Genomic DNA, 24783 nt, shown 5'->3' with positions numbered 1-24783 from the left:
TCTCTCTCTCGCTCCCTCTCTCTTTCTTTCTGTCTGTTGATTCGGTGCTGATGTTTGCATGCAGACACGCAAACTACAAAGTCTTTCTGCCCCCACAACCCCAACACTCCACACACCATAACAACTCTGGGTGCTATAACTATAACTTTGTGTTTGCAGTCTTTATGTAATTTCTCACTCATACCACCGAGCCACTGTCACTTCTTTAGCATGAACGCCTCCGTGAGGGAAGATGATGTAAGTCCCCCTGTGGAAGCAATTTTTCCATATTTGCGGATATGAGTAGTGTTTTCCCGCTTATTGCGAATGTTACGAAATATCATGCATTCTGTGTTGTAGGTTTATTACGATGATGCTGATGATTATCTTTGAAATGATGGTTCCTGAAATCGTAGTATTGAAAGGTCCACGGTGCAAGGCTGCTGCATCCTCAGGGCAAGAAGGAGCTGCTTTCACAGGTCATTCGTCCCTGCAGCCATCAGGTTGTACAACTGCGATCAATAAAAATCATCCTGTCAACTACCTACATTTCATAAAGGTGCAATGAAACACTTATTCATATGTCAATGTGGAGATAACTTGTAAAATAATCCAACTGTCCACATGATGCGAATATCTTGCTTTTCCTTTCTTACTCAATAAATCCTTTATTTCATTTCTTTATTTCTATTTAATTTATATAATGTTCCTTCTTTTACTCGATATTATTGCTGTAATTATGCAATTTCCCCCAATTTGGGATTAATAAACGCATTCTATTCTATACATTTGTGTAACAACACATCAGTAGGGAGCAGCTGGAGGTCAGACACAAGTTGATACAATGTTTCGGCCACCATGTGCTGAAGAATAGAATAGCCTTCACTTAACTGTCCAAACTCTCTCTCTCTCTCTCTCTCTCTCTCTCTCTCTCTCTCTCTCTCTCTCTCTCTCTTTCTGTGTATGTGTGTGTGTGTGTGTGTTTTCTCAGGGGATGGAGGGGAGTCACCTACCAATTGCACAGGCCAGACGGTGTAGTGCCCCGGGTCACACAGATCACCTCAAATGAAACATTGTTTTCCTGCCAATCACATCATTGTCCTCGATAAGTAAGGGGGGGGGGGGGGGGCTTGTCCGGTCCACGTATTTTATCGGCGCACTGTCAGGTCAGGGTCTGGGATCAGGTTGGGGTCCAGGATCAGGTCTGGGGGTCAGGCCTCCTTTGACATGTAGCACGACTACATGAACCTGAGCGGGCTGTTGGGGCAGCTCATCGATGAGCGGCGACTGAACCCCCCGAACCCAGCAACACCTGTGGAGGCAGCATAAAGACAGCAGCAAAAATCACCACCACCACCAACAACAACAACAACAACAACAACAACAACACCTCTGCATTCTATGGCCAATTTAGAGTTCCCAATTCACCTCATATACATGTTTTTGGATTGTGGGAAGAAGCCGGAGAACCCGAAAGGAACCCACTCAGACATATGGAGAACATGCAAACTCCACCCAGAAAGGCCCCAGGCCCGGAATGGAACCCATGACCTTCTTGCTGTGAGGTGGCAGCACTAACCACTGCGCCACCATATCGTTTTTATTAACCATTAGTAGTGCAATATTAGCCACTTAGTCCAGAATATTATCTATGACACAGTGGGGAAGAGTTATAGAGGGTGATGGGTCGAGACAGGAAGGATCTCCTGAAGCGTTCCTTCAGACAACCAAGCTGTCTCAGTCTCTTGGAGAAGATGCTCCGCTGTCTGTCCAGTGTGGTGGTCGAGAGGGCGGTCCTGGTTGTCCATGATGGAAAATAGTTTGTTTACCAGCCTTCTTAATCAGTTTGTCCAGTCTGCTGGTGTCACCGGTTGAGATGCTGCTTCCCCAGCACACCACAAAGAAGAAAAGAGAGTGCTGGCTACCAGAGACTGGTAGAAGATCTCCAGTTGAACAAATTGAAGGTTTCTTAGTTTCCTCAAGAAGTAGAGCAGGGGTATCAAACTCAAATACACAGTTGACTAAAATGTAAAGCCTGGACAAAGTCTCATGCAATATTTTTTACATTTACAGTTTTTTTTTTGTTTGTTTTTTAGTTACACAGTTACAGTCATTACTTCATAAGTCTATCAAATAAGCATTGTAGAAAGTAAATAAGTAAATCCGCTCCACCTCTTTATTTTTGTTATTTATATTCTGTTTCAAGAAGAATGTATCCTCTTTTCCTACTGAATATATATACATATATATATATATATATATATATATATATATGTATATATATGAATTTCTTTGATAATAACATGTGTATAACATGTGTATATATATATATATATATATATATATATATATATATATATATATATATATATATATATATATATATATATATGAATTTCTTTGATAATAACATGTGTATGACAAACTGCTGGAGACTGCGCCACCACTAGATGGTGCACTTGGAACGCTTGGGGATGGAAAGGCCCCCTCTCGTCTGCAAATGCCTCGGCTGTCCGGTTCCAGAGCTCCGCCCTTGTTCCTTCTGGAGTAAAACTTCCCTCAAAAGCAGCGTCCACAAGGTGGCACCAGTGGGAACCTCACAGGAGAACAGAAAACATCTGAACAACTCCAACTGCTGTGTCTGCCACGATGCTGTGTGTCAGTGTCGTGTGTATCACAGGGCTGTGTGTATTACAGATTGTGTGCATCGGTGTCGTGTGCGTTGTGCATCACATACTTTGTATCATAGTTCTTCTATGTGTGTATCACAATTTTGTGGGTATATTACAATGCTGTATGTGTATTGCAGTGCTGTGTGTATTACCATGATGTGTGTATCACAATGTTACGTGTGCTAATTCAACTCGGCATGAGTGCGACGCTGAACAGCGTCAAGATAACCACGTGACTGTGTCGCTGTCTCGAGTCCCTTTTATCTTTCTAAACTTCTCGGTGGAGGTCGTCTAAAATTAGAAGCAAATGTCAATATAACTCGCGGTGTCGAACCGCCTTTGCTGGAACTTTGCGTGTTCATTATTTCAGCGACGCGTCATCGCGATGACGTCAAAGTTCCTGACAAAACATCAACAAACACGAGACACTCGGAGAGAGAGAGAGAGAGAGAGAGAGAGAGAGAGAGAGAGAGAGAGAGAGAGAGAGAGAGCCACGTGGTGCCGTGACCGAAAATAACCGCCAATCAGGCTTTTTGTAGTAGCAGCGGCCTGACGGGCCAATCAGGGGGCGGCCCGCTGGTTACCGAGCAGCTCCCGTGACTAATGCCTGTCATATGACTGTGACACCCATGGAGACGGAGAGCGCGAGCAGCAGGATCCGCGGTCGTCTCTGACGGAACCAGACGGTCGGGACCGCCAGGCCGCATCGGGGCCTCAGACAAGATGCCTCCGACTCTCTTCCAGAAACTCTTCAACAAGCGGAGCGCCCTGTCGCCGCCGCCGCCGCGGTGCAGCAGAGAGGACCCTGCGTTCAGGTAGCTGCGCGTGCGTGACGTCTGTCGAGGGGGTGGGGGCGGGGGGCTGTATCGTGGTGCTATTTATGACTTTGGCTTAGAGCCGTCGAGAAAATGGTAAAAGTGTGTGTGTGTGTGTAAAGTCTGACTGGCGCTGCTTTTGGCGGTGTTGTTTTGTGGAACTAACTTCCGGTTGGCTCAGTGACCAGTTGCTACTTGTGGCTACGCTAAAGCTGGCGAGCAGCATGCGCTGTGTGATGTGCTGTTGCTGCTGCTGCTGCTAGCGTTTGCTAGCTAACTGTCCGTCGCGCCAGTTTTCAAGGTGTTGTTCACAGTGTAACGCTGTCAGTCTGTCGGCGACCGTGTTGTCTGGTGTATGTGTGTGTGTGTGTGTGAGAGAGAGAGGGGGGGGTGGGGGGAGGGAGGGAGGGGAGGGAGACACAGAGAGAGAAAAACTGCGGGCTGCTTGTCTTCTTTTGTTTTCTTTGTGCGTGTTGGCTGTGGAAACTGCGGTCAAAAACATCCCTCCGGGCTTCCGTAGTCTGGAGCAACATTCACGTTGTCGCCCGATAAACAAACTCAAAGTCCAGCAGCCACACAAGTCAGTCAGTGTCAGGCTAACCCAGTTCACCAGGGCCTAGTTCCAGTTCCAGATCCGAACCGGGTGTCTGACATTTGTTATAGCAGATGACGAGAAAGTGATCCCCCAACAATACAAACAAGTGAGCACGTGGCATCTTCACAGCGCTCTAAAATGAACGTACGCCTATTTTCCTCCCAGGATACCAGCTTAGTGAGCGTCTTAACAGGCCCAGGTTTCACAGTGAATGAGTGTAAATAAATTAAGAGACTATAATGTCATTGTTAGGCTAAAAAGTGGTAGAAATGTGTGTGTGCGTGTGTATATACTGTATGTGTGTGTATGTATATTTAAATGTGTGTGTGTGTTTGTGTGTGTGTATATGTATGTATATATATATATATATATATATATATATATATATATATATATATATATATGTATGTATGTATGTATGTATGTATGTATGTATGTATGTATATATATATATATATATATATATATGTGTGTGTGTGTGTGTGTGTGTGTGTGTGTGTGTGTACAGTATTTTTAAGTGTGTGTGTGTGTGTGTGTGTGTGTGTGTGTGTGTGTGTGTGTGTGTGTGTGTGTGTGTGTGTGTGTGTGTGTGTGTTAAAATAAACATCCCAAATACACATTGAAGAGGAACATGATGTTCTTTCATTGAATAATGATAAATGAAAGTAGGCAAACCTTGAGCTCCTTGTGCAAACAATAAAGCCAGGATGCTCTTGCTTTGGATGGTTGAAGTGGGCTTCGTTATTGATCCTGGATGTCGGGCCACAGTTGAGGAGGAGATGTTCAACAGTCTTCTTATAGCTCTTCTCAGGACCCACCTGCTCAGCTCATCTCCAAACACCTCATTTTCCCATCATTCCTGCTGAAAGGAAAATTTTGTTCCTTTTTTTTTTTAATGACATATTTGCTTACAAAAAGTATTTCTCCTTTATTTGACAGTAAATTGGGAACCTGGAGTGAACACAACATGTCTAGAGACAACAAAAGGGGTGAAATGCAAAATGTTTTAAATTTAAATTTAAAACTCTTGCGTCGTTGTTGTTGTTGTTGTTGTTGTTGCTCGTGGTTGGCCTGTATCATTGTCTTGCGTCCTCAGCCTTTGACCCCGCGGGGCAGTCGTTGCTACACCTGCATTGCCAAATCAGATAACGCAACCACGCAGTGTTACTTAGCTATCTTTCCTCGTGCAATCAAACCTTTTATAATTCATAAACCAAGATCAACTTGGGCTTCTGTATCTTTTTGGTTTGGTGCTGTTCCTTTTCACGTTGCAATTTTCGCAAGAGTCCCAGGATTTGACAACAAACCCACATGTGTGCAAAGATCGTTCAATCATTGGACAAAACGGTCTGGGAGATGTTTACCATTTTGCGACAACGAAGACGTTTGGCAAGAACCGTCTCCTCGTTGCTACACGTTGAACCACGGCTCATGTTAGCCTGACGGTCCGACGACGTGCTACTAAACTTTCTACTATGCTAACCAAAACATTATTTCCCATAATGGTTGTGGCTACGGAAGCCTCTGACGTGTAAAAAAAAGTGTGTGTGTGTGTGTGTGTGTGTGTGTGTGTGTGTGTGTGTGTGTGTGTGTGTGTGTGTGTGTGTGTGTGTGTGTGTGTGTGTGTGTGTGTGTGTGTGTGTGGCGCTTCGTCAATGTCTCCTGACACAGCACGTCAAGAGGTCAGAGCAGGCCACCAGTGTCCCTGGCGCTTGCTGTGTTAGCAGCTGGCAGCGTGCTGTCAACCTGCCTGCCCTCTCCCTGGGCCTGCACCTGTTCGGGTGAGGTGTGGACCTTCCAGGTTCACTGTTGGCCTCCAGTGCTTTGCAGGTGTATGAACAACCACACAAGGTTGTTTTTTGCCCTGCAGTGAGAAGCTTCAGCTTCATCACAGGACCTCTCTGCAGCAACAACCAAAACTGCTTAGCAGTGAATTGAATACAAATATACAGTACGTACACATTATTTATAATGTGTGTGTATGTATGTATATAATATAAATACGTGTGTGTGTGTGTGTGTGTGTGTGTGCGCACACACACACGTATATGAGTGCAGGGAAGTATTGACAGTGTTTCAATTGTTTCAAGGAAGTCTCGATGTGTTGCCTTGTGACTTTTGTCACACCATTGCACACCACACTACGCTACACCACACTGTGCACTTCCACCCCCCCCCCCACACACACACTCCTCCCGGCAGGGAAACCTCAGCGGCCTCTCCTGTATCCTCGGCATGCTGCACATTGCTGTGGGAGCTTGTGGTGCACCAGTGATGTTACCTGAGCCAGCCAGCGTGGCTGGCTGGCTCAGGTAACATCACAGTTTCCTGTTTTTGCTTTTCAAAGAAAGGGCTAAAAAAAAAAATCAATTATGCACACACAGGCTTATAGAGAAAATGTTGGGCATTTGTTTTGCAGGACATGCAATTCAATATATCTATTAACTAGACATGATAGAAAGTGGTTCTTAATCCCCTGTCGTTTTCAACGAACTGCTGTCTCGTCTTCTTTTCTGATGTCCCATCAGTCTCATGCGTGAGGTGTTTGTGGCAACGGGACGCAGGGCCGGCTGTGGACCGCCGACTTCTCTGCTTGCTGATTGGCCAGAGATCCTGTCAATCACTCTGCAGGCAGAGTGATTGAAAAGTCACTGCGTTTCTGTTTGAGAACACCAGTGAGTCGTTCCTCCCGTGACTCAGCTCATTGGCCATCAAAGTCACATGACCCCTCACTGATGACCTCATCACATGACTATCCAGTTTGGACTGGACTGTAACCGTCATGGGGTGGCTCCCATCACTTCCTTCCTGTGTTGAGCGACTTGAGTCACTGGAGATTGGGACACGCTGCTCCAGTGTTGACACACACGCGGCTCCTCGGGTCGTTTAGGAACTCAGCTCTCCTCAACACAAGTCTTGGGGTTCCGTTCACCTAAACGCTGTGCAACTTGACCTGCACCTTCACCTTCAGCAGCTTCTTGACCAGAATGTCCGCAGCAGCAGCAACAGCACTGCTGGATGTAAGAAAGTTTGGAGTTTAATTTCAGGCTTTCAAGAATTTCAGACTTCTGTCAGGTTGTGGATCTGGAATGATGATGATGATGATGATGATGATGATGATGATGATCAGCTGTTTCTCCTTTTCACTGTGCAAAGTGCCTCCAGATGGCTTTTGGGTGTGATCTTGCGCTTATTTATCAATAAAAGTTGATTGATTCATCATCTCTCATCTCTGGTCCTTGCATTTAAACCTGCTGGTGACGACTGACTGAGGGGAGCAGCTTTGTGTGGATGCAGGATACTTTTCTGCTCTATCGCAGTTAGTTCTGGGGGAATAAGCAGCTTTCATTTTCAACCACTCTGGCATCTCCAGATGGTCGTCTTCCCTCCCTCAAAGCAAGACTTCCTTTTCCCATCCTGGAGAAACTCTCACATCTGAACATTTTCCATGTGAGGAGGAGGAGGAGGAGGAGAAACAAACTATGAATGGAGGAGGAGGTGGACGAAGAGGAGGAGGAGCAAACTAGAAATCAAGGAGAAGGAAAAAAAATACAAATGTAGGAAGAGGAAGGGGAACAAAGTACAAATCAAGCAGCAGGGAGTAGGAACAAACAAGCTATGAATCAAAGAACAGCACAGATTCCCTCTGTCAGGCCCTTATCACAGCACACACACACACACACACAGTCTGAGCGATCACCTGACAGTCTCATGTTGTTGTGTGAATTCAGTCTGTGGCTATTCTTGGAGCAGCGGAGGAGTGCAGGGAGAGAAGAGGAGCGGTGGAGCTGACAGCAGCCCCCCGGCCTACTGACCACTGCCATGGACAGGTAGGAGGTGCAGCGAGATGGATCCTGGACCTGCCCATCTACGTGACTGTAACGGTCCGACTGCGAGTCTGTGAGAGGCGGCTGTGTGATCATGTGACCAAGTCACTTCCTGTCAGGCTGCAAAGCACCGCAGGATCCCAACGCTGATGGTGAATGCGTTCCTCTCATTGGCTGTCTGTCTGTGAAGATGGGTGTCTTTGGGAGTCTTGGTGACATCACTGGAGGGGTTGGTTTCATTGCTCAACAGCGCCACCTGCAGTTCTTTACAAAGACGTATTGGCAACATCAAAGGGGAGCATTGACAGCCAGTCCCCCTCTCTCTCTTTTAGTCTTTTTGCAACCAACTGTGGTGGCACCTGCTGGCCTGGCCAGTTTCTACTAACTTAAACTTTTGGATTTTTAAAAAAAAAATTTTTGGAAGTAATAGCTCCGCCCACCTTGTTACACCGTCAGTGGTCAAATAGTTCTGTGTGTGAGAGAGTGATGGTGGTGAGGTCATGTCATGTGACCTCCTTCCTCTACGCCTCCTTCTCCTGCTCTCTCTGTCTGCAGTGATTCAGATGTCATATTTTCAGTGGCAGCTGTGAGCTAAACAAAGGAAGTAGCGCATGGTTTAGTGTTTGAGAGGTGTGAATGAGCTGCTGCACTTCTCTGGATCTTCAGCTTCAGGTGAGCTGCTCTTCCTCCTCCTGGCTCCTCTGGGAGAGCGGCTCTCACGTCCTGCAGGGCTGGCCGAGGTGCTGGAAAATAATACAGTTCTTTCCCTCTGAATCAGAGGATGCTGGAGTTCAGCACAAACTGGACATCTGTCTGTTTTGAAGATGTGCACCTGAAAGGAGATGAGATGTTGAGCTGGAGGAGCAGCTGCTGCTGCTTCTGAGGAGCACAGATCTTCTCCTCCTCCTCCTCCTCCTCCACTTCCTGGGGCCACGTGTACAAAAACGTACGTGGGTTTCATCCTGAAGCAGAAATTAACTTTGCAGCTTGGGATTTCTTTCATTCTGCAATTGATTTCAGCATGAAAAAGAAAAACTTCACTGACTGTAAGCTGGAAACACGAAGTAGAAACTTGGAAAAGATGTAAATACCTCCACGACAGACGGAGTTGATTAATGGGCGTCGTCGTATCGGTATGCGGTGTCGTCAGCCACGTCTTTCAAGGAAAGCCACGGTCACCCAGGTCCAATCCACATTGTGCACAATATGCCTTTTTACACGTCGCCAACATGGATCGAACCGTAAATGCCACAGCCCGCCGCTGATAATCAAATCACCAAACATGCACGCCTGTGATCGACGCACTTGGGGCTGCCAAACACACAAAGAAATTCGGAGGCTTTTTCAAAATGTTTTGTATTTGGTTCTGGTTCTGCTCTGTTCACCTCGTCCTCCCGCCATCGTGCAAATGCTGCCATTGTTGGCTTCATTTTCTACCCCCCTGTGCACGCGTGATTTTGTACGATCAATGAATGTGTTGTTCGCCGTAGCCGTTATTGTAAATCAGACTTTGTTCTTAATAACCTGCCTGGTTAAATGAAGTATTTTCTTTCAAAGCCTGTTTGAAACGGCTTCAGTAATGGATTCCCAACATAACCAGTGAGTGTCGCCAACGAACCAACAAGTGCAGAAATGTACGTGAAGCACTGCACATTTCTATGGTCAAGGCACGTTTTTGTGCGTGTGTACCTTTTGTACGTGATGGCCCTGGTCTTTCAGCTGCACTCTCTCTGACTGAATGAGGTTTCTTCATAAGATATATATATATACGATTATTAGCAATAATCATATGTGATCTCTCTCTCTCTCTCTCTGAGTGTGTTCCTCAGGTCTCCTCATCCTTCAGATCTTCTCTATTTTACTCTCATCCATCATCTCCGCATCTGCCTGACAGTCTTGCTCCCTCTGTCCCTCTAGCTGGCCCCTCCCCCAGCTGGAACCCGCTCAGATCCGCCTAATTGTCTACCAGGACTGCGAGCGCCGCGGCAGGAACGTCCTCTTCGACTCCAGTGTGAAGAAGAAGAGCGCCGAGGACACGCCCATCGCCGTGAGTCACGTCTTCGTGTTCCACCGCTGGCTCGGCGTTACGATAGGTCGGCTTTTACTACGCCACGCAAGTCGGTCCATTTCCAATTTGGAGCGATTGGATCGCTGATGTCACAGGAAGTAACCCTTCAAAAAAAGGCCTGAGGTTATTCAAGATTATCAATTAAATTGTTTTCCAAGGTGGCTGCAACATGAATTACAGGCTTCTGTAAAGTAGTAATGAAGCTGACAGTGCATAGACACACACACGCGCGCGCACACACACACACACACACACACACACACACAGTTGAGGAAGTTCAGATCTGATCCAGGAACAGCAGGAAGGTGTTTTTAGTGCTGCTCAGTCACGAGTTCCTGACCAGTCATATGACTGAGAGTCACATGCTGCTGCTCTCTGTACAAACACACACACACACACACACACACACACACACACACCCTCTCGCCCAGTTGCATTCCTGCTGCTTTGTGTGGTGCAGTCGCACTGCTGAGCTGACGTTGCTGTTGACTGGGCGTTGACTTCCTGTCTGCTCTGCTGCCCTCAGCCCCCCCTCACTTCCTGCTCCTCCAGTCACTCATTCATTCAGTCACTCAGTCAGCCAGTCAGTAAATAGGTCAGTCAGTCAGACGGTCTCCTGGACGGTCAGTCATTCAGTCAGGCGCTCAGCCAGTCGATCAGTCAGTCAATCAGTGAGTCGGTTGACCTGTCAGTCACTCATCCAGTCAGTCAGTCAGCAAACCAGCCTACCGCTCATCCCACACATTGAAGCTCTCCTCCACCGATTTGGTCCTGACCAAATCAATCAGTCAGTCGATCAGTCGCTGCTGATCAGCCAGCAGTTAAACGGCGCCACCACCAGGTGTCGTCCACGTAGTGCAGAACTCCTCTCTCCTCCCTGTAGCTGCTAAATGTAACCGTCCCATTGGCTGTATCTCTGTGGGAGGAGCCTGAACCCTGACTTGACCATTACACTCCCTTCCCCCATAGGGCAGCGATGGCCAGGCCAAGGTCTTTGGAAAGTGCTGCCAGCTGCGTCCTACAGGGGGCAGCAGCAGCTCCCTGGACAGCTCCTCCTCCTGCACCTCTGACAGCAGGGAGCAGGGCCTCCGCTACCAGGTCTCACACACACACACACACACACACACACACACACACCTCCAGTGCTCCAGTTGTCTCTAACTGCTGCCGCTCTCGCTGTTGCTGCTCCAGGGCTCCAGATGCTCCTCAGATGTGGCCATGCTGGGGGAGATGATGTTTGGTTCTGTGGCTATGAGCTACAAAGGTTCCACGCTTAAGATCCACCAGATCAGGTGAGTGACGGAAGATTGGGGGGGAGCAGTTTCCGCTTGCGTCCTCACTGGACTGAGATGAAGCCTGAAGAACCTGAAGAAGCAGCTGCTGTGTCTCCACCAGGTCGCCCCCTCAGCTGATGCTCAGTAAGGTCTTCACGGCCCGGACAGGAGGGAGCGTGTACGGCAGCCTCAATACGTGAGCACGGGTCCACGCACATAAGCACGCACACGCGCACACACGCACGCACCAGGCCTCACACCGTCTCCCTCTGTGCAGGTTGCAAGACAGCCTGGAGTTCATTGGCCACGAGAGCAGCGCCACCGTGAGGCCAGAGCACAACTCTGGAGCTCACAGCCTGCTGGGGAACATAGGTAGACATCCTCTCCTTCACCCGTCCTCCCTTCTACCCTTCTATACTTCTAGACCCCCACCCAGGGAGCCTCCTGCCCCTCCACCTCTCCACCCCTCCTGACCCTCTACTGACTTCAGTGTTGTTACCTCAGTGTTAACCGCTCTCCCTCTGGCTTCCCTGCACCAACCTGAAGACCAGCAGAGGAGACTGGTGTGACTGGTGCAGAGAAGCAACGCCTGCCTGCATTACCTGTCGTTGTTGTTGTTGTCGTCGTTGTCGTTGTTGTCGTGTGCATTTCCTTTGTTGTCCTCACAGAAAACGGGCCATCAGCTGTGTTCTCTGTGATGCTAGCTAGCTACCTTCCATCCCTCCAGATGCTAAAACCTTCTGCTAATCAAGTAGCACAGGACTGTAGAGGACTCAGCAAGAGGGCGTGGGGGTTCGAGGGTGGCGGCGACTCCCCTCCCCTCACACTTACTAACCATGGTCCATGTTTTTTTTGTCTCCTTTCCCTCTTCTTCCCTCTTCCTCCTTTTTTTCCTGTCTTGTCTGTTTGTGCCGTGCAGGATTCTCTCAGCTCTGCAGCCCGCGGCGGGCCTTCTCTGAGCAGGGCCCTCTGCGCCTCATCAAGAGCGCATCTTTCTTTTCAGGTTGGCGCTGCCAGCTGCATGCCCTTTGTGTGCGCATATATGTGTGCGCGCGCATGTTTGTGTGTGTGTGTGTGTGTTGGCGGTGGTAGCAGCAGCAGCAGTAGTGCAGGCAGTCCAGGCTTGGAATGCAACAACATTCTTGTGTGACCAATGTTTCTGCACATAACAGCACACAGCATGTCAGTATTTTCTGCACTACAAGTAGTTGTGTGTGTGTGTGTGTTTGTTTGCTTCCTGGTGCTGGTGGCTCTAGTTGTAGTCCGGCCGCTCTGGGCTGTGTGTGATTGTGGTTTCTGGCCGGTCAATTCAGGCTGTTTGAACTTGTGGGTTGCAACCTTCTCTCCTTCTTGTAAGTCTTCCATGATTGTGTGTGTGTGTGTGTGTGTGTGTGTGTGTGTGTGTGTGTGTGTGTGTGTGTGTGTGTGTGTGTGTGTGTGTGTGTGTGTGTGTGTGTGTGTGTGTGTGTGTGTGTGTGTGTGTGTGTGTGTGTGTGTGTGTGTGTGTGTGTGTGTGCCTGCGCACATGCATGTTCACACTGGTATGTGTTCCAAAGCGTGACACAGACACTTTGATGCCATCTACTGCTGAGCTGTTGATGGATGAAACTTTTTTGAAGAAAATAATCAACCTTCCCCTTTGCTGGCCACTAACATCTCAAAACTGTAGCTCACCACTAGCATCTCAAAGCAATAACTAGCCACTAGCATCTCAAAACTGTAGCTCACCACTAGCATCTCAAAGCAATAACTAGCCACTAGCATCTCAAAACTGTAGCTCACCACCAAGCATTAGCCAACCTGCCCCCTGCTGGCAGCTCAGTCCCTCCTCACCCACCGTAGCACCTGGTGTGAAAGTCAGCAGACATCTGGTGTGATGCTCCACACAGCATGCAGCTCCATGGCCCACACCTGTAGTGCATCCTTGTCCCAACAGATCATGTGACCAGGTTGTTCCAGGGTTTGCTCTTCTCCTGCCTACTGCTGGTGATCCCTGATGTTGTGTGTTGTGTCCTCCACCTCCAGGCCACAGCCACCCCATGGACATGCCTGGCCGAGGGCTTCACGACGAGAGGGATAGCGGCATCGCCAGATCAGGTGGGTTTCACACTGCAAACTGCAGGGAGTGCCAGTGGGCAGGGCTTATCGTCATCTCCATCTTCCAAGCGAAAGGTTTGAGCTTAGGTTGTTTGTTTTCATGGTTCCTCCTTAGCGCACACACACACGCACGCACGCACGCACGCTTGAATCCCAGGCCTCCAAGTGGAGGAAGGTGAGGCCTAGGTTAGAAGAGCCTCCAGGTGGAGGAAGGTGAGGCCTAGGTTAGAAGAGCCTCCAGGTGGAGGAAGGTGAGGCCTAGGTTAGAAGAGCCTCCAGGTGGAGGAAGGTGAGACCTAGGTTGGAAGAGCCTCCAGGTGGAGGAAGGTGAGACCTAGGTTAGAAGAGCCTCCAGGTGGAGGAAGGTGAGGCCTAGGTTAGAAGAGCCTCCAGGTGGAGGAAGGTGAGGCCTAGGTTAGGAGGAAGGTGAGGCCTAGGTTAGGAGGAAGGTGAGGCCTAGGTTAGAAGAGCCTCCAGGTGGAGGAAGGTGAGGCCTAGGTTAGAAGAGCCTCCAGGTGGAGGAAGGTGAGGCCTAGGTTGGAAGAGCCTCCAGGTGGAGGAAGGTGAGGCCTAGGTTGGAAGAGCCTCCTGGTGGAGGAAGGTGAGGCCTAGGTTGGAAGAGCCTCCTGGTGGAGGAAGGTGAGGCCTAGGTTAGAAGAGCCTCCTGGTGGAGGAAGGTGAGGCCTTGGTTAGAAGAGCCTGGAGAAGTTCCTGCAGGGCCTCTAGGGGCTGAAACACTTGCCCAATGGAAACTGAGCCCCTGCCTCCACCTCCTCTACTCTACCAGCCACACCTCCATGTCCCTCTGGTATGACTGGCATGACTGGCATCATGGTGAAGAGTGTTGCTGCTCCGGCACCCCAACCCTGGCTGCTGGGGTCACATGGTAGTGGGTCTGGACAGCAGCTGTGGAAGCTGAATGAGCTTCTAATTCTGACTCTTGAATAACACAAATAGACTCCAACCATCTCACCCAGAGAGGAGGGAGAATGGAGGGAGGTAGGGGGAGTTAGTCCCACCTCCTCATTTCCCTCTGCTGGTTCCGCCCACATTACATTCTTTCCCATTGGTGCGTGGCAGCAGCAGCAGCAGCAGCAGCGGTGGATAATAATCCTGTGGGTCATGCTGCTGCTGCTGCTGCTGCTGTTTTTCTTCTCTGTCCTACTGATTGATTCAAAGATGTTCCTTCTCTTCTTTATCCTCTCCTCCCCCAGCCTCCCTCAGCTCCCTCCTCATCACTCCCTTCCCCTCGCCCGGCTCCTCGCTGACCAGCAGCTGCGCCTCCAGCTACCAGCGCCGCTGGCTCCGCAGCCAGACCACTAGTCTGGAGAACGGAGTCTTCCCACGATGGTGAGGATGAGCACGACCTGTAGGTGGTGCTGTAGGAGGCTGATGGAGCTCTGGGGAGACGACCCGACTTACTGACTCACTGACTGATTCATTCACCGACTCTCTGACTCACTCACTCATTCACACAGTCACTGACACTCTGATTAACTCACTGACTGACTGACTGACTGACTGACTTACTGACTCACTGACTCACTGACTCACTGACTGATTTGGTCCTGCAGGTCGGTGGAGGAGAGCTTCAACATGTCAGATGAAAGCGGTGGTCCCAGCCTGGGCGTCGCCCGCAAGAAGAAGATCGCCATTGGAGTGATCTTCACGCTGTCGACCGAGCCCGAGGAGAATAGCCGCTTCCAGGACTTCTTCTTCTCCCACTTCCCGCTGTTTGAGAGCCACATGAACAAGCTGAAGAGCGCCATCGAGCAGGTGGGCGGTCATGTGACTAGGCTGGATGGAGTCTTCCTTTCTTTCTTTCTGTCTTTCTTTTCTTAAGGTGTTCAGACAGAATCTACCTGCTTTTAGCTTAGCATTAACGTTCAGAAAGAGGGACTGTGTCTTCCAGCCTGCTCTTGTAGTTGTGTCTGCTCTGTTGCCAAACGTGTGTGTGTGTGTCTGTGTCCCCCTCCAGGCCATGAAGATGAGTCGCAGGTCTGCTGACGCCAGCCAGAGGGCTCAGGCCTACAGCCGCATGGTGGACGGCCTCAACGAGTTCAGGTCAGTCCTGGTGTGGTGCTGCTGCTGCTGCTCATCCCTCCAGCAGGTGGAGATGATGACCGGACCAACCGTCGTGTGTGTGTGTGTGTGTGTGTGTGTGTGTGTGTGTGTGTGTGTGTGTGTGTGTGTGTGTGTGTGTGTGTGTGTGTGTGTGTGTGTGTGTGTGTGTGTGGGGCTGACTGACAGTAACGCCTCTGTTCTCTCTCTCCATCTCTCTCACTCTCTCCCTCCTCCCACTGTCTCCCCCTCTCCCTCACCCGGAGCAGGAGGACCATCTGCGACCTGTACACCATGCCCCGGGTGGTGCAGCCCGTCTGGCTCACCATGATGTCTGGAGCCTCGGAGAAGAACCAGCTGTGTGGCCACTTCATGAGAGAACTGTCGCTACTGATGGAGCAGGCCTCCAAGAATCAGTTGAGTGGCTGCCGCCTTCTGTCTGCCTGTCTGCCTGCCTGCCTGCCTGCCTGCCCTGTGTAGCTGCTGCTGCTGCTGCTCCTGCTCCTGCTGCTGCTGCTCAGCATGTCGGCTCAGCAAGGAGATGATGGGAAATGCAGCAGAGAAAATATTAATGTTCACTTCTTAAGTATAAAGACACACAAGTTACACACACACAAACCCACACACGCACAAACCCACAAACACGCACAGCACAAACTCACTCACACCCACACACAAAGAAATCACTCCCTCACATACACACACACACGCACACACGAAAACTTGTGGCTCAGCAAGGAGAAGATGGGAAATGCAGCAAAGAAAATATTAATATTCACTTTAAGTGCAAAGACACACAAGTTAGTGATGGTCAGTGGTTGCACGCGCACACAGACACAAACACACACAGTGTTTGCCTTGTGTCACCCTCATTGTTGTTGTTCTTACAAAGCGGTATTGCTAGGCTACGGCTAGCTCGGTGCTCCTGAATGGGTGGCTAGGCGTTTATTGAACTGAAGACATTACCCATTAGCCCCCTCTGCACTGAACTGCAGTCAGTGATTTCATGTGATGTCACGGCATGTGTCGTTTTCCCTCCTGCTATTTCACTGCTGCTCCAGGGGGAGGAGCCTCAAACATTGGGAGGATTCGCTGACTGGCAGGCAGGAGAAGTTAGAAATAACTGAAAACTTGAGCCTGAGGGTTTGATCATGTGACCCCTTTGACCTTTTATCACTGATAGAGGCAGCAGACAGCAGCAGTTTTTAATCCCATTGACAAACACTAGATGGCTCTATAGCAGTAGTTTCCAGATGTTCACCAGAAGAACTCTGAGCTCCCTGATGACCACATGGGCGTCATGGAGACCATGACACGACCACAAATCACGCCCTGGGTTTCCAGCACACGACAGAAACTGAGTCACATGACAGGGTGAGGGTGGGGGGGTTTAGGGGGGGCGGGTGGAGGAACCATGGAGGAGAAGTGAAACAGGCCTCCAGAGTTTCTCGGCTGCTATTTTTCACTGTGTGTTTCCAAGTCAGAAGGTCAGATGTTCTCCCAGTGCGGGAGGTTCCTGTTAGCCACTGTTGCAAGCAACAGTAATGCTCACCCTTGGTGACCCTTGGTGTTACTGTCCCCAAAGCTCAGTAAAAAAAAAAAAAAAAAAAAACATGAGAAAAAAGTAACATTGGTTATTGCTATTAAAAGTGTGAACATCCAATAATGTCTCACTGGTCAGAACTTTTACCAATTACAGATTGGTGGTGCTGCAGTTGAAAAAGAACAAAAAAAAAAAAACTATCACAACTTTTTCCATTTTTGCAAAATGATCAACAAGTGTATTGTTTCATTCATCACAATACAAATGAAAATTTTTACTTTTAACTTCAGTACATTTCAGAACCTTTACTGTCTTACTATTACTTGAGTAAAGGAGTTAAATCTGTACTTTTACAGAAGTACAGAATGTGAAGACTTTTCCCACCTCTGGTTGGTGGTTTGAACCCAAACCAACATCCAAGTCACAACCCAACAGGACAGCTGGGGCCCCCTCGTGTTCACCCTGTGAACGACGCCCTCGGACCTTATTCCCTGCGGCTGTCCTTTCGCTGAGCAGCCCCGTGTGTCTGTTGCAGGTTCCTGCCGGCGCTGCTGACGGCCGTCCTGACCAACCACCTGGCCTGGGTGCCCACCGTCATGCCCAACGGCCAACCGCCCATCAAGATTTTCCTGGAGAAGCACTCGTCCCAGAGTGTGGATCTGTTGGCCAAGACGCACCCCTACAACCCGCTGTGGGCCCAGCTAGGTGAGCAGGGGGCACAGTGACACCCAGTGCTCATCACAGGGAACCACGCCCTGATTTATTTTATTTTTAGGCCTGTAAAATTATTAATTAAAAAACATTGTGTCGCTTAATTATGTAAATTTCCCCAATGTGGAATTAATAAAGGCCTCTATTCTATTTTAAATGTAAATGTAAATGCTGTAAACAGAGGGCTAAATACATTGCTGTTTACAGAGCTGTAACTATTTAAATGCGGTTGTTTTGACAACTAATCATTCTCCAACCACTGCTGCTGTTCAGTTTATTAGCGAGACTATTAGCATAACTGTCTATGCTATTCTATTCTATTCTGACCCCCCTGCAGGCGACTTGTACGGCTCCATCGGCTCCCCGGTGCGGCTGTCCCGGACGGTGGTGGTGGGCCGCCGCCAGGAGCTGGTGCAGCGGCTTCTCTACGTCCTCACCTACTTCATCCGCTGCTCGGAACTGCTGGAGACCCACCTGCTGGACAGCGCAGAGGACGAGGCCATCGTCATGCCGGGCTCCCTCATCACCACCTCGCTCAGGAAGGGCGAGGTGGAGGAGTCGGACTACGTCCTGGTCACCGTACACAAGCCCAGTGGGGACTACCTCTCCCAGGGGGCCGAGGGGCAGCAGCACACCACCACCGCCCAGTGTGAGGATGGTGGTGGCAGCAGCAGCAGCTACCGCTCGGGGAACAGCCTCCAGAGCAGCACCTACACAGACACTGAGGCGGAGCCTGAGGCCGGGGACATGCCCAGAGAGGAGGAGGAGGAGGGGGAGGAGGAGGAGGTGAAAGAGGAGGATGAGGAGGAGAATGATGAGGAGAATGATGAGGAGGAGGAGGAAGAGGAGGAGGAAGAGGAGGAGGAGGAGGAGGAGGGGAGCAATGTCTGTGTGAGTCTGGGATCCAGGAGCAGCGTCCTTCAAACGGCTCCAGGTCTTGTCCAGAACCCATCTGCACTCATGATCGAAGAATCAGAGGAACCTGAGGAGCCTCAGCAGGAAGCCTGCAGTAGCAGCAGCAGCAGCAGCAGCAGCAGCAGCAGAAGCACCGTAGCAGCAGCGGTGGAGGCCACTTCATCTGAGGACCAGAGCCACCTGAATCCTGGACCACCAGCACCGCCCTCTAGTGCCCCCATGGAGGCTGTAGCAAGCCCTCCCCGGACCCTGGCCTTCTCCTTGGAGAAGAAGCCCCCGGATAAGAGCTCAGCTGTTGGTGCTGCTGCGACCCTGACAATGACGACAGAGGAGCAGCAGCAGCAGCAGCAGCAGCAGCAGCAGGAGCAGGAGGAGGAGGAGGAGCCGGCAACGAAGGTCACCTTCCTCATCGGAGATTCCATGTCCCCCGAGTCGGACACGGAGAGCCGCCGGAGGAGGATGGAGGAACAAATCAAGAAGCACAAGAAGCTGCTGGGTGACGTTCATCTGCTGCATCCGCAGCACCCACAAGCGGAGCAGCAGCAGCAGCAGCAGCAGGCGGCCAGCAGACTGAGTTTACACAGTGCAACAGAGGACCAAAGCAGGCCCAGCAGGGGGGCTCCAGCCCTGCAGAGGGTCTCCAGCAGGATGCCCAGTTGGAGCACCAGTGGTGTGGAGGACTTGACCGGGTACTTCGCCCCGGACCCCCACCGCCACCATCCCCACCCTCACCCCAACAACCTCCACCACCCCTCAGGGACCGGCACCACAGAGGACCTAGCCCAAAGAACCCTGGACAGTTTACACAGAGACCTGCTGGACCCCTCGGGAGCCCCTCAGCCCAGCGAGGTCAGAGGTCAAAGCAGCAGCACCAGCAGCAAGGCCTCGGACCCCAGAGGGTCCGGCCGCTTTGAGGCGGACCGGAGGTGCGACAGCAGCTCGGCGGACCTGTGTGACAGTTGTTGCTGCGGGAGCTGCTCGGCCGAGCGGGACCACGGCCTCCTACTGCGTCACAACAGAGGTCAGAAGGTCAAGGCAACGGGGGGAGCGGCCACGACCAACGACTGGGAGATCCCTCGCAACGAGAGCTCGGACAGCGCGCTGGGCGACAGCGAGACGGAGGACGGCGAGGACTGGCAGGAGGAGCTGCTGGTTCCATTCCCGGGGTGAGTAGAGAAACCTTCATTTGAGGATGAACTGATACCACTAGTGGGTATCCGTACCAGTATCGGGTATTTGTACTGATACACTACCGGTATCAGTATTGGATATCGTTACCAGTATCGGGTATCAGTACCAATACCGAGGTTGAGTACTCCACTCGTACTCGTAAGATAGGTACCGATACCACGACACAGATACCAGTTGTGTCTATATGTATATGACACTTTTGTTAAATTTGAGTTTGCACTGCAGTGAAACTTGTTCTAGAAAAACATGCTGAGGAATGTTGTTCAAAATCACAGAACATCTGTGGAAAAATTAACAAAATCAAAGTAATTCTATAAGGTGTAAAGACCTTATTAAGTACTCGGTATCGGTGAGTAGTGAAATGCAAGTACTCGTACTCTACTCGTTCTGTAAAAAAAAGTGGTATCACTGCAACCCTAATTTCATTTTGAATTCATTTATTTATTCAAACGGGTGAAAAGTAAAAAAAATTAAAATAAATAAATAAAATGTGTAAAGATGCTGAGGCAAAAAAAGCCAAGTCCATAACATCAGTAACCACTCCATGTTTGAGAGCTTGTTGGATGAAGTTCATAACAACTTAATGTCCTTGTCCTGTTTTCCTTTTCTCCCACGTCCACCGCTCACACCCGACCCGACCTTACCGCCCGCCGACCCCTCCGTGTCCCTTGGACCTCCAGCTCCAAGCTGGTGGAGAACTACTCCAAGCCCAGCGTGGCCAACTTTGGCCGATCACTCTTCGGAGGCTACTGTCCCGCCTACGTGCCGGACTTTGTCCTGCACGGGATCCCCAGCGACGACAAGCTGCGGCAGAACCTGGCCGCCGAGCTCAACCACGCCGTCCAGGTAGATGGATGGATGGATGGATGGATGGATGGAATATTTTATTGACATTCAGGAGAAATTTGCGTTTGTGGCAGCTTGACAAGGGAACTAGTATAATAAAAGGCTTGCCATGTGCTAAACTATAGTTTTTTTTAAGCACTATTTGTGCCACAGTTTTGCTAACCAGTTAACTCAAACTGTGCCATTTTGGTAATTAATTGACTCTCTGCAATATCTTTTAAAGTACTTAAATAGGGCTGCAACAATTCCTCAAGTAATTCAAGCAACTCGATAACAAAAAATAATCGAGGCATTTCATCTGCCCCGAGGCGTCGTTTAAGTAAATTTAAAGCTCACGTTTCGCACGGACTCTTTTTAGTGTGACACAACGTGCTTCTGTCACAGGCCAAGCGCCCAATGCAAATCGGTAGAAGGTGGAAATGGTCTTTTGGCGGCGGGGTTTTACGCTTCTGGGACGCTTCTGAAACTGGCCGCGCCACATCTGGTGTGAACTTGCACCACTGCATTAATGGCCGTGTTCTGCTGCGCATCGGGCTTTAATTAAGCAAACGCACGTTTTATCTGATGACTCAATGAATTGTTGGAACGTTTGATAGAATAATTAATTATTAAAGTATTTGTTAGCTGCAGCCCGAAACTTACATTTTCATCAAGTCTATTATTATTTATTCTTAATGTCATTTAATACTGTGGATAAGATTTTGAAGAAGCAAACCCAACATGTTGCTGGCCAGGTTCTGAACCGAGTCCACACTGACTCACGGTGCTAAACAGCCACAATCATAACATGACATGACATAACAAATGCACTTACACACACACACACACACACACACACACACACACACACACACACACACACACACACACACACACACACACACACAGTCGGCATACAGACGTGACATGGGCAATTTGTGCACCCTGAAAGGTAGCAGTGCCACTGGCATCTAGTTGCTTGGTTGCTTGGTGGTCACCGTGACTCTCTGGTGTTGTCCGCAGCACCCAGTCCTGGACGAGCCCATTGCAGAGGCCGTGTGCATCATCGCCGACACGGATCGCTGGACGGTGCAGCTGGCCAGCAGCCAGCGCAGGGCCACGGAGGCAGGCCGGCTGGGAAAGGAGGTGCTGGTCTCCAGCCTGGTGTCCAGCCTGCTGCAGTCCACCCAGCAGCTCCTCAAGCTCAACCTGTCCCCCAACTTTGTAGGTGTCTCCTCAACCCGGCTCCTCTTTTATTTGTAAAGTGCTAAAAATCACACGCGATATTATGACTCGACACACGCCACGCTCAACATCATCCCGTGTGGCAGGTAGAAAATGTGATGTTGTCGAGTGACTGACGTGTGTTGATGTGGTCAATTTCATCAAAACGAGCCCTGAAAGCGCGGCTATCCTCTGCACTTTGTGAGGAGATGGGAGCACAACATGAAGCTGTGTTGTTTCACAGGGAAGCCAGGATGGTGGATGTTACAAAAAAAGTAATTTGCAGAGCAGAAAAGTGAAAGGAGTATTCTCGTTTTAAAAAGTAATGTTCAGGATTTGATGTCACAAAGAGTGATTTGCACATTTATGTTGTTTCAGTGAATTTGAAAAAAACTATTTTGTCACCATTTTGGCTTTTGGGGGGCATGAAAATTTTTCTTCCTCCAAGGTGGGGCGTGACGGAGAAAGTTTGAGAACCACTGCTGTAGACACTCCAAAGCAGCATTTCTCAACGTGTGGGTCGCAACCCACTTTTGGGTCTTGACCCAAACTCTTTGACTGGGTGGGGGCTTCCTGGGTGTTTTTTGTTTTTTTAAAGGCATTTTAAAATACACATTTTTAGAGAGAAAGTTTTGACTGTTTATTTCACACAATTCAATTCTGTAATTTCAATAGTTTTATTTACTAGACATAATAGAAAGTGGACGTGCGGTTGTATATGTTTGTTGAATAAATGTGGGTCCTGAGACTCCTCCAGTTGAGAACCACTGCTCTAAAGTAACTCTCTCTCCCCTCTCAGTGTGTCATGCACCTGGAGGACCGGTTGCAGGAGATCTACTTCAAGAGCAAGATGCTGGCGGAGTATCTGAAGGGCCAGACCAGGGTCCACGTCAAGGAGCTGGGCATGGTCCTGGGGTAAGGAAGGTTGCTCCCTGGGGAAAGTGGGGCCGTCCCTTGTCCTTCCTCGCTACTGGCCCGCATTGCTAACCAGCTCTCTGCTCTCCCGTTTCAGCATCGAGTCCAGTGACCTCCCCCTGCTGGCAGCCGTGGCCAGCACGCACTCGCCTTACGTGGCCCAGATTTTGTTATGATGCTGTGAGTAGGAGGAGGAGGAGCCATCAGAGGGGAACACATTGTGATTGGTCCATGCCTGGCAGCAGACCCCACCTCCCATAGCTGTTGCAGGTTTTGTGGGCGGTGCTGCATGATGCACCCCCATCCCACCAGTCCATCAGGCTCGTCAGCCCACCGTCAACACTGCTGTTGCACTGTCGATGTTTACCACGAGGGGGCAGTAGTGACACAGTCACAGGTGGACGAGGTTCCATGGGACCTTCTCCAGTCTCTGAATGTCTCTTTTTCAAACATTCTTTTATTACATCCATCATTTTCTCTTCAGGACGAAGGTTTAAAAAAACAACAACGCTCTATTTGGTCTTTGTTGTAATTGTTGTTTTCTGTCCACTTTCTGTTGCACATTATGAGAAGCAGCGACAGCGATGATGAGAAAGAAAAGTGAGCAACGGTTTCGGACATTACGTTTTTGCTTCTTTATAGCCTCGCGCTGCTTCCTGTTTTCACTTCTTATAGAAAACGCCAAATGTCCAGAGATCTTTAAATAACACTTGTAACTATTTTGCACAGCAGAATTTTTTTTTCTTTTTTTTTTTCTTTTTTTATTGTTGACTTCACGGAGCCTGCCTGTGAAGTTGCAGACTGGTTTATGCTGCTCAGGAGATGATTTTTGTTTTTTGAGAACTTGAGATTGGGTACTTCACGAACCCTCGGAGCTCCTTGGATGAGAAGAAACGTGCTGACTGCCGGAAGGAAAGACTATTGCCTCCTTCTGCTGTAGAGTGGAAGCACTAGAGAGCCCGTTCAGTGCAGCTGACTTTCTGCATTTTAAGACCCCCAAAGCTGTGGCGCCCCCACTTGTGCGTCAGCGGGTTTACAACTGCAGAGAGGGAGGACTACAGCTGGCCTGTCGACAATACTGTTTTTGTTGTTGTTGTTTTTTTTTAAAAAAAAAACGTTATTCTCACAAATGGAGAAAGATTCAGCTCTCTGTCCTTCAGATCCAGTGAATCTGGTCTCCAAAATCTGTCCAGGCGTCCCAGACTTTGTTTTACACGCAACGTAACTAGAATTGCGCTTTATAAAGAGCTTTCTGTCCACTCAAAACAGCCGCAGTCTTAAAGAATTGAAACGGGAGAGCTCAGCTTAGTGCCAGAAAAATATTGTATTTACACTGATGATTTTCTACAGGGCAGGAAGTGACGTTTACCCATTTCCCCTTCCTTTTTGTATATACATAAGTTATTAAATTGCCTGTTTTACGTCCATTAATTCATTCATGCATTCGTATATGCTGTACATACTTGTTTTATTGTCACACGTGTACAGAATGTATTTTTTTTCCTTCAAATGATAATTTTTCCCAATTTTATGGGAACGTTGTGCAATAAAGATGCCGATTATGAGAAGAAATGTGTGGGGAAACCTGTGTTCGAAGTGAACAAGTTTTTCAAGAGGAACTGAGCGCCTGCCGGGTGGACTCGGCTCTCATCCCCGGCCGCTAGATGGCGCCAACAGTGTGACGCTTGTTGCAGCGCGGAATCATCTCTGGGAAACATCGGAGGACCAACCCGTCTTGTGACTCACCTCGTCTGTCCGCATCTCAAAGATATTTCTATATTGAGGTTTAAGTATGTGTGACGTCACGTCACGCTGCTCCCGGTCGCGTCCTGTTTGCTTGCCTGTTGTTGTGTTGTGCGACTTGGCCCAGTGGGGGTGGAGACAAGACCTTCAGGCTCAGCTCAACTGGGCCCCCTTATTGCTTGTTCAGCCTTTGTCTTCAGTTCGGAACATGTCACCATTATCTGCACCTGACTCTTGGTCAGCTTGATCACACCTGCGCTATCGCTGTACTGGCGAATGATATTTTATTGTTCCCGTATAAATGGATAATGACTGCTGATTAGCCTTT

At 49.3% G+C, this 24783-nt stretch overlaps 1 protein-coding gene across 3 annotated transcripts; it reads left to right on the top strand.

Annotated features, from left to right (window-relative positions):
* Positions 1-3234: 3234 nt before the first annotated feature.
* On the top strand, positions 3235-24284 carry fnip1 (folliculin interacting protein 1). 3 transcript variants are annotated; one of them, XM_076022056.1, is made up of 20 exons: positions 3251-3466; positions 7793-7891; positions 9806-9935; positions 10926-11054; positions 11148-11248; positions 11352-11426; positions 11508-11602; positions 12150-12233; positions 13256-13327; positions 14542-14677; positions 14902-15103; positions 15306-15391; positions 15658-15804; positions 17467-17636; positions 17980-18428; positions 18483-19723; positions 20429-20594; positions 21597-21797; positions 22597-22712; positions 22810-24284. In XM_076022056.1, the coding sequence occupies exons 2-20, from the start codon at positions 7884-7886 to the stop codon at positions 22886-22888; spliced, it is 3687 nt and encodes a 1228-aa protein (XP_075878171.1). In that variant the 5' UTR covers positions 3251-3466; positions 7793-7883; the 3' UTR covers positions 22889-24284. The 3 variants fall into 3 exon arrangements, with proteins under 3 accessions (XP_075878168.1, XP_075878170.1, XP_075878171.1); XM_076022053.1 differs by lacking the exon at positions 7793-7891 and having other exon boundaries at positions 3235-3466; XM_076022055.1 differs by lacking the exons at positions 7793-7891; positions 12150-12233 and having other exon boundaries at positions 3237-3466.
* The last annotated feature ends 499 nt before the right edge of the window (positions 24285-24783 follow it).

The sequence above is a fragment of the Nelusetta ayraudi genome, unplaced genomic scaffold (genome assembly GCF_046127955.1).
Source record: "Nelusetta ayraudi isolate G7.1 ecotype Tasmania unplaced genomic scaffold, CSIRO-AGI_Nayr_v1 ptg000011l, whole genome shotgun sequence".
Taxonomy (NCBI): Eukaryota; Metazoa; Chordata; class Actinopteri; order Tetraodontiformes; family Monacanthidae; genus Nelusetta; species Nelusetta ayraudi.
Note: the sequence above shows the minus strand (reverse complement) of the source record. Positions and strands in the feature narration are given on the sequence as shown.

What these genes read in the sequence shown, in the direction of transcription:
- fnip1 (XM_076022053.1), top strand. Translation starts at nt 3,375, where the DNA reads ATGCCTCCGACTCTCTTCCAGAAACTCTTCAACAAGCGGAGCGCCCTG. An exon ending in AGAGAGGACCCTGCGTTCAG is followed by an intron (nt 3,467 to 9,805) that starts GTAGCTGCGCGT and finishes CTGTCCCTCTAG; the next exon opens with CTGGCCCCTCCCCCAGCTGG. An exon ending in TCAACCTGTCCCCCAACTTT is followed by an intron (nt 21,798 to 22,596) that starts GTAGGTGTCTCC and finishes CTCCCCTCTCAG; the next exon opens with TGTGTCATGCACCTGGAGGA.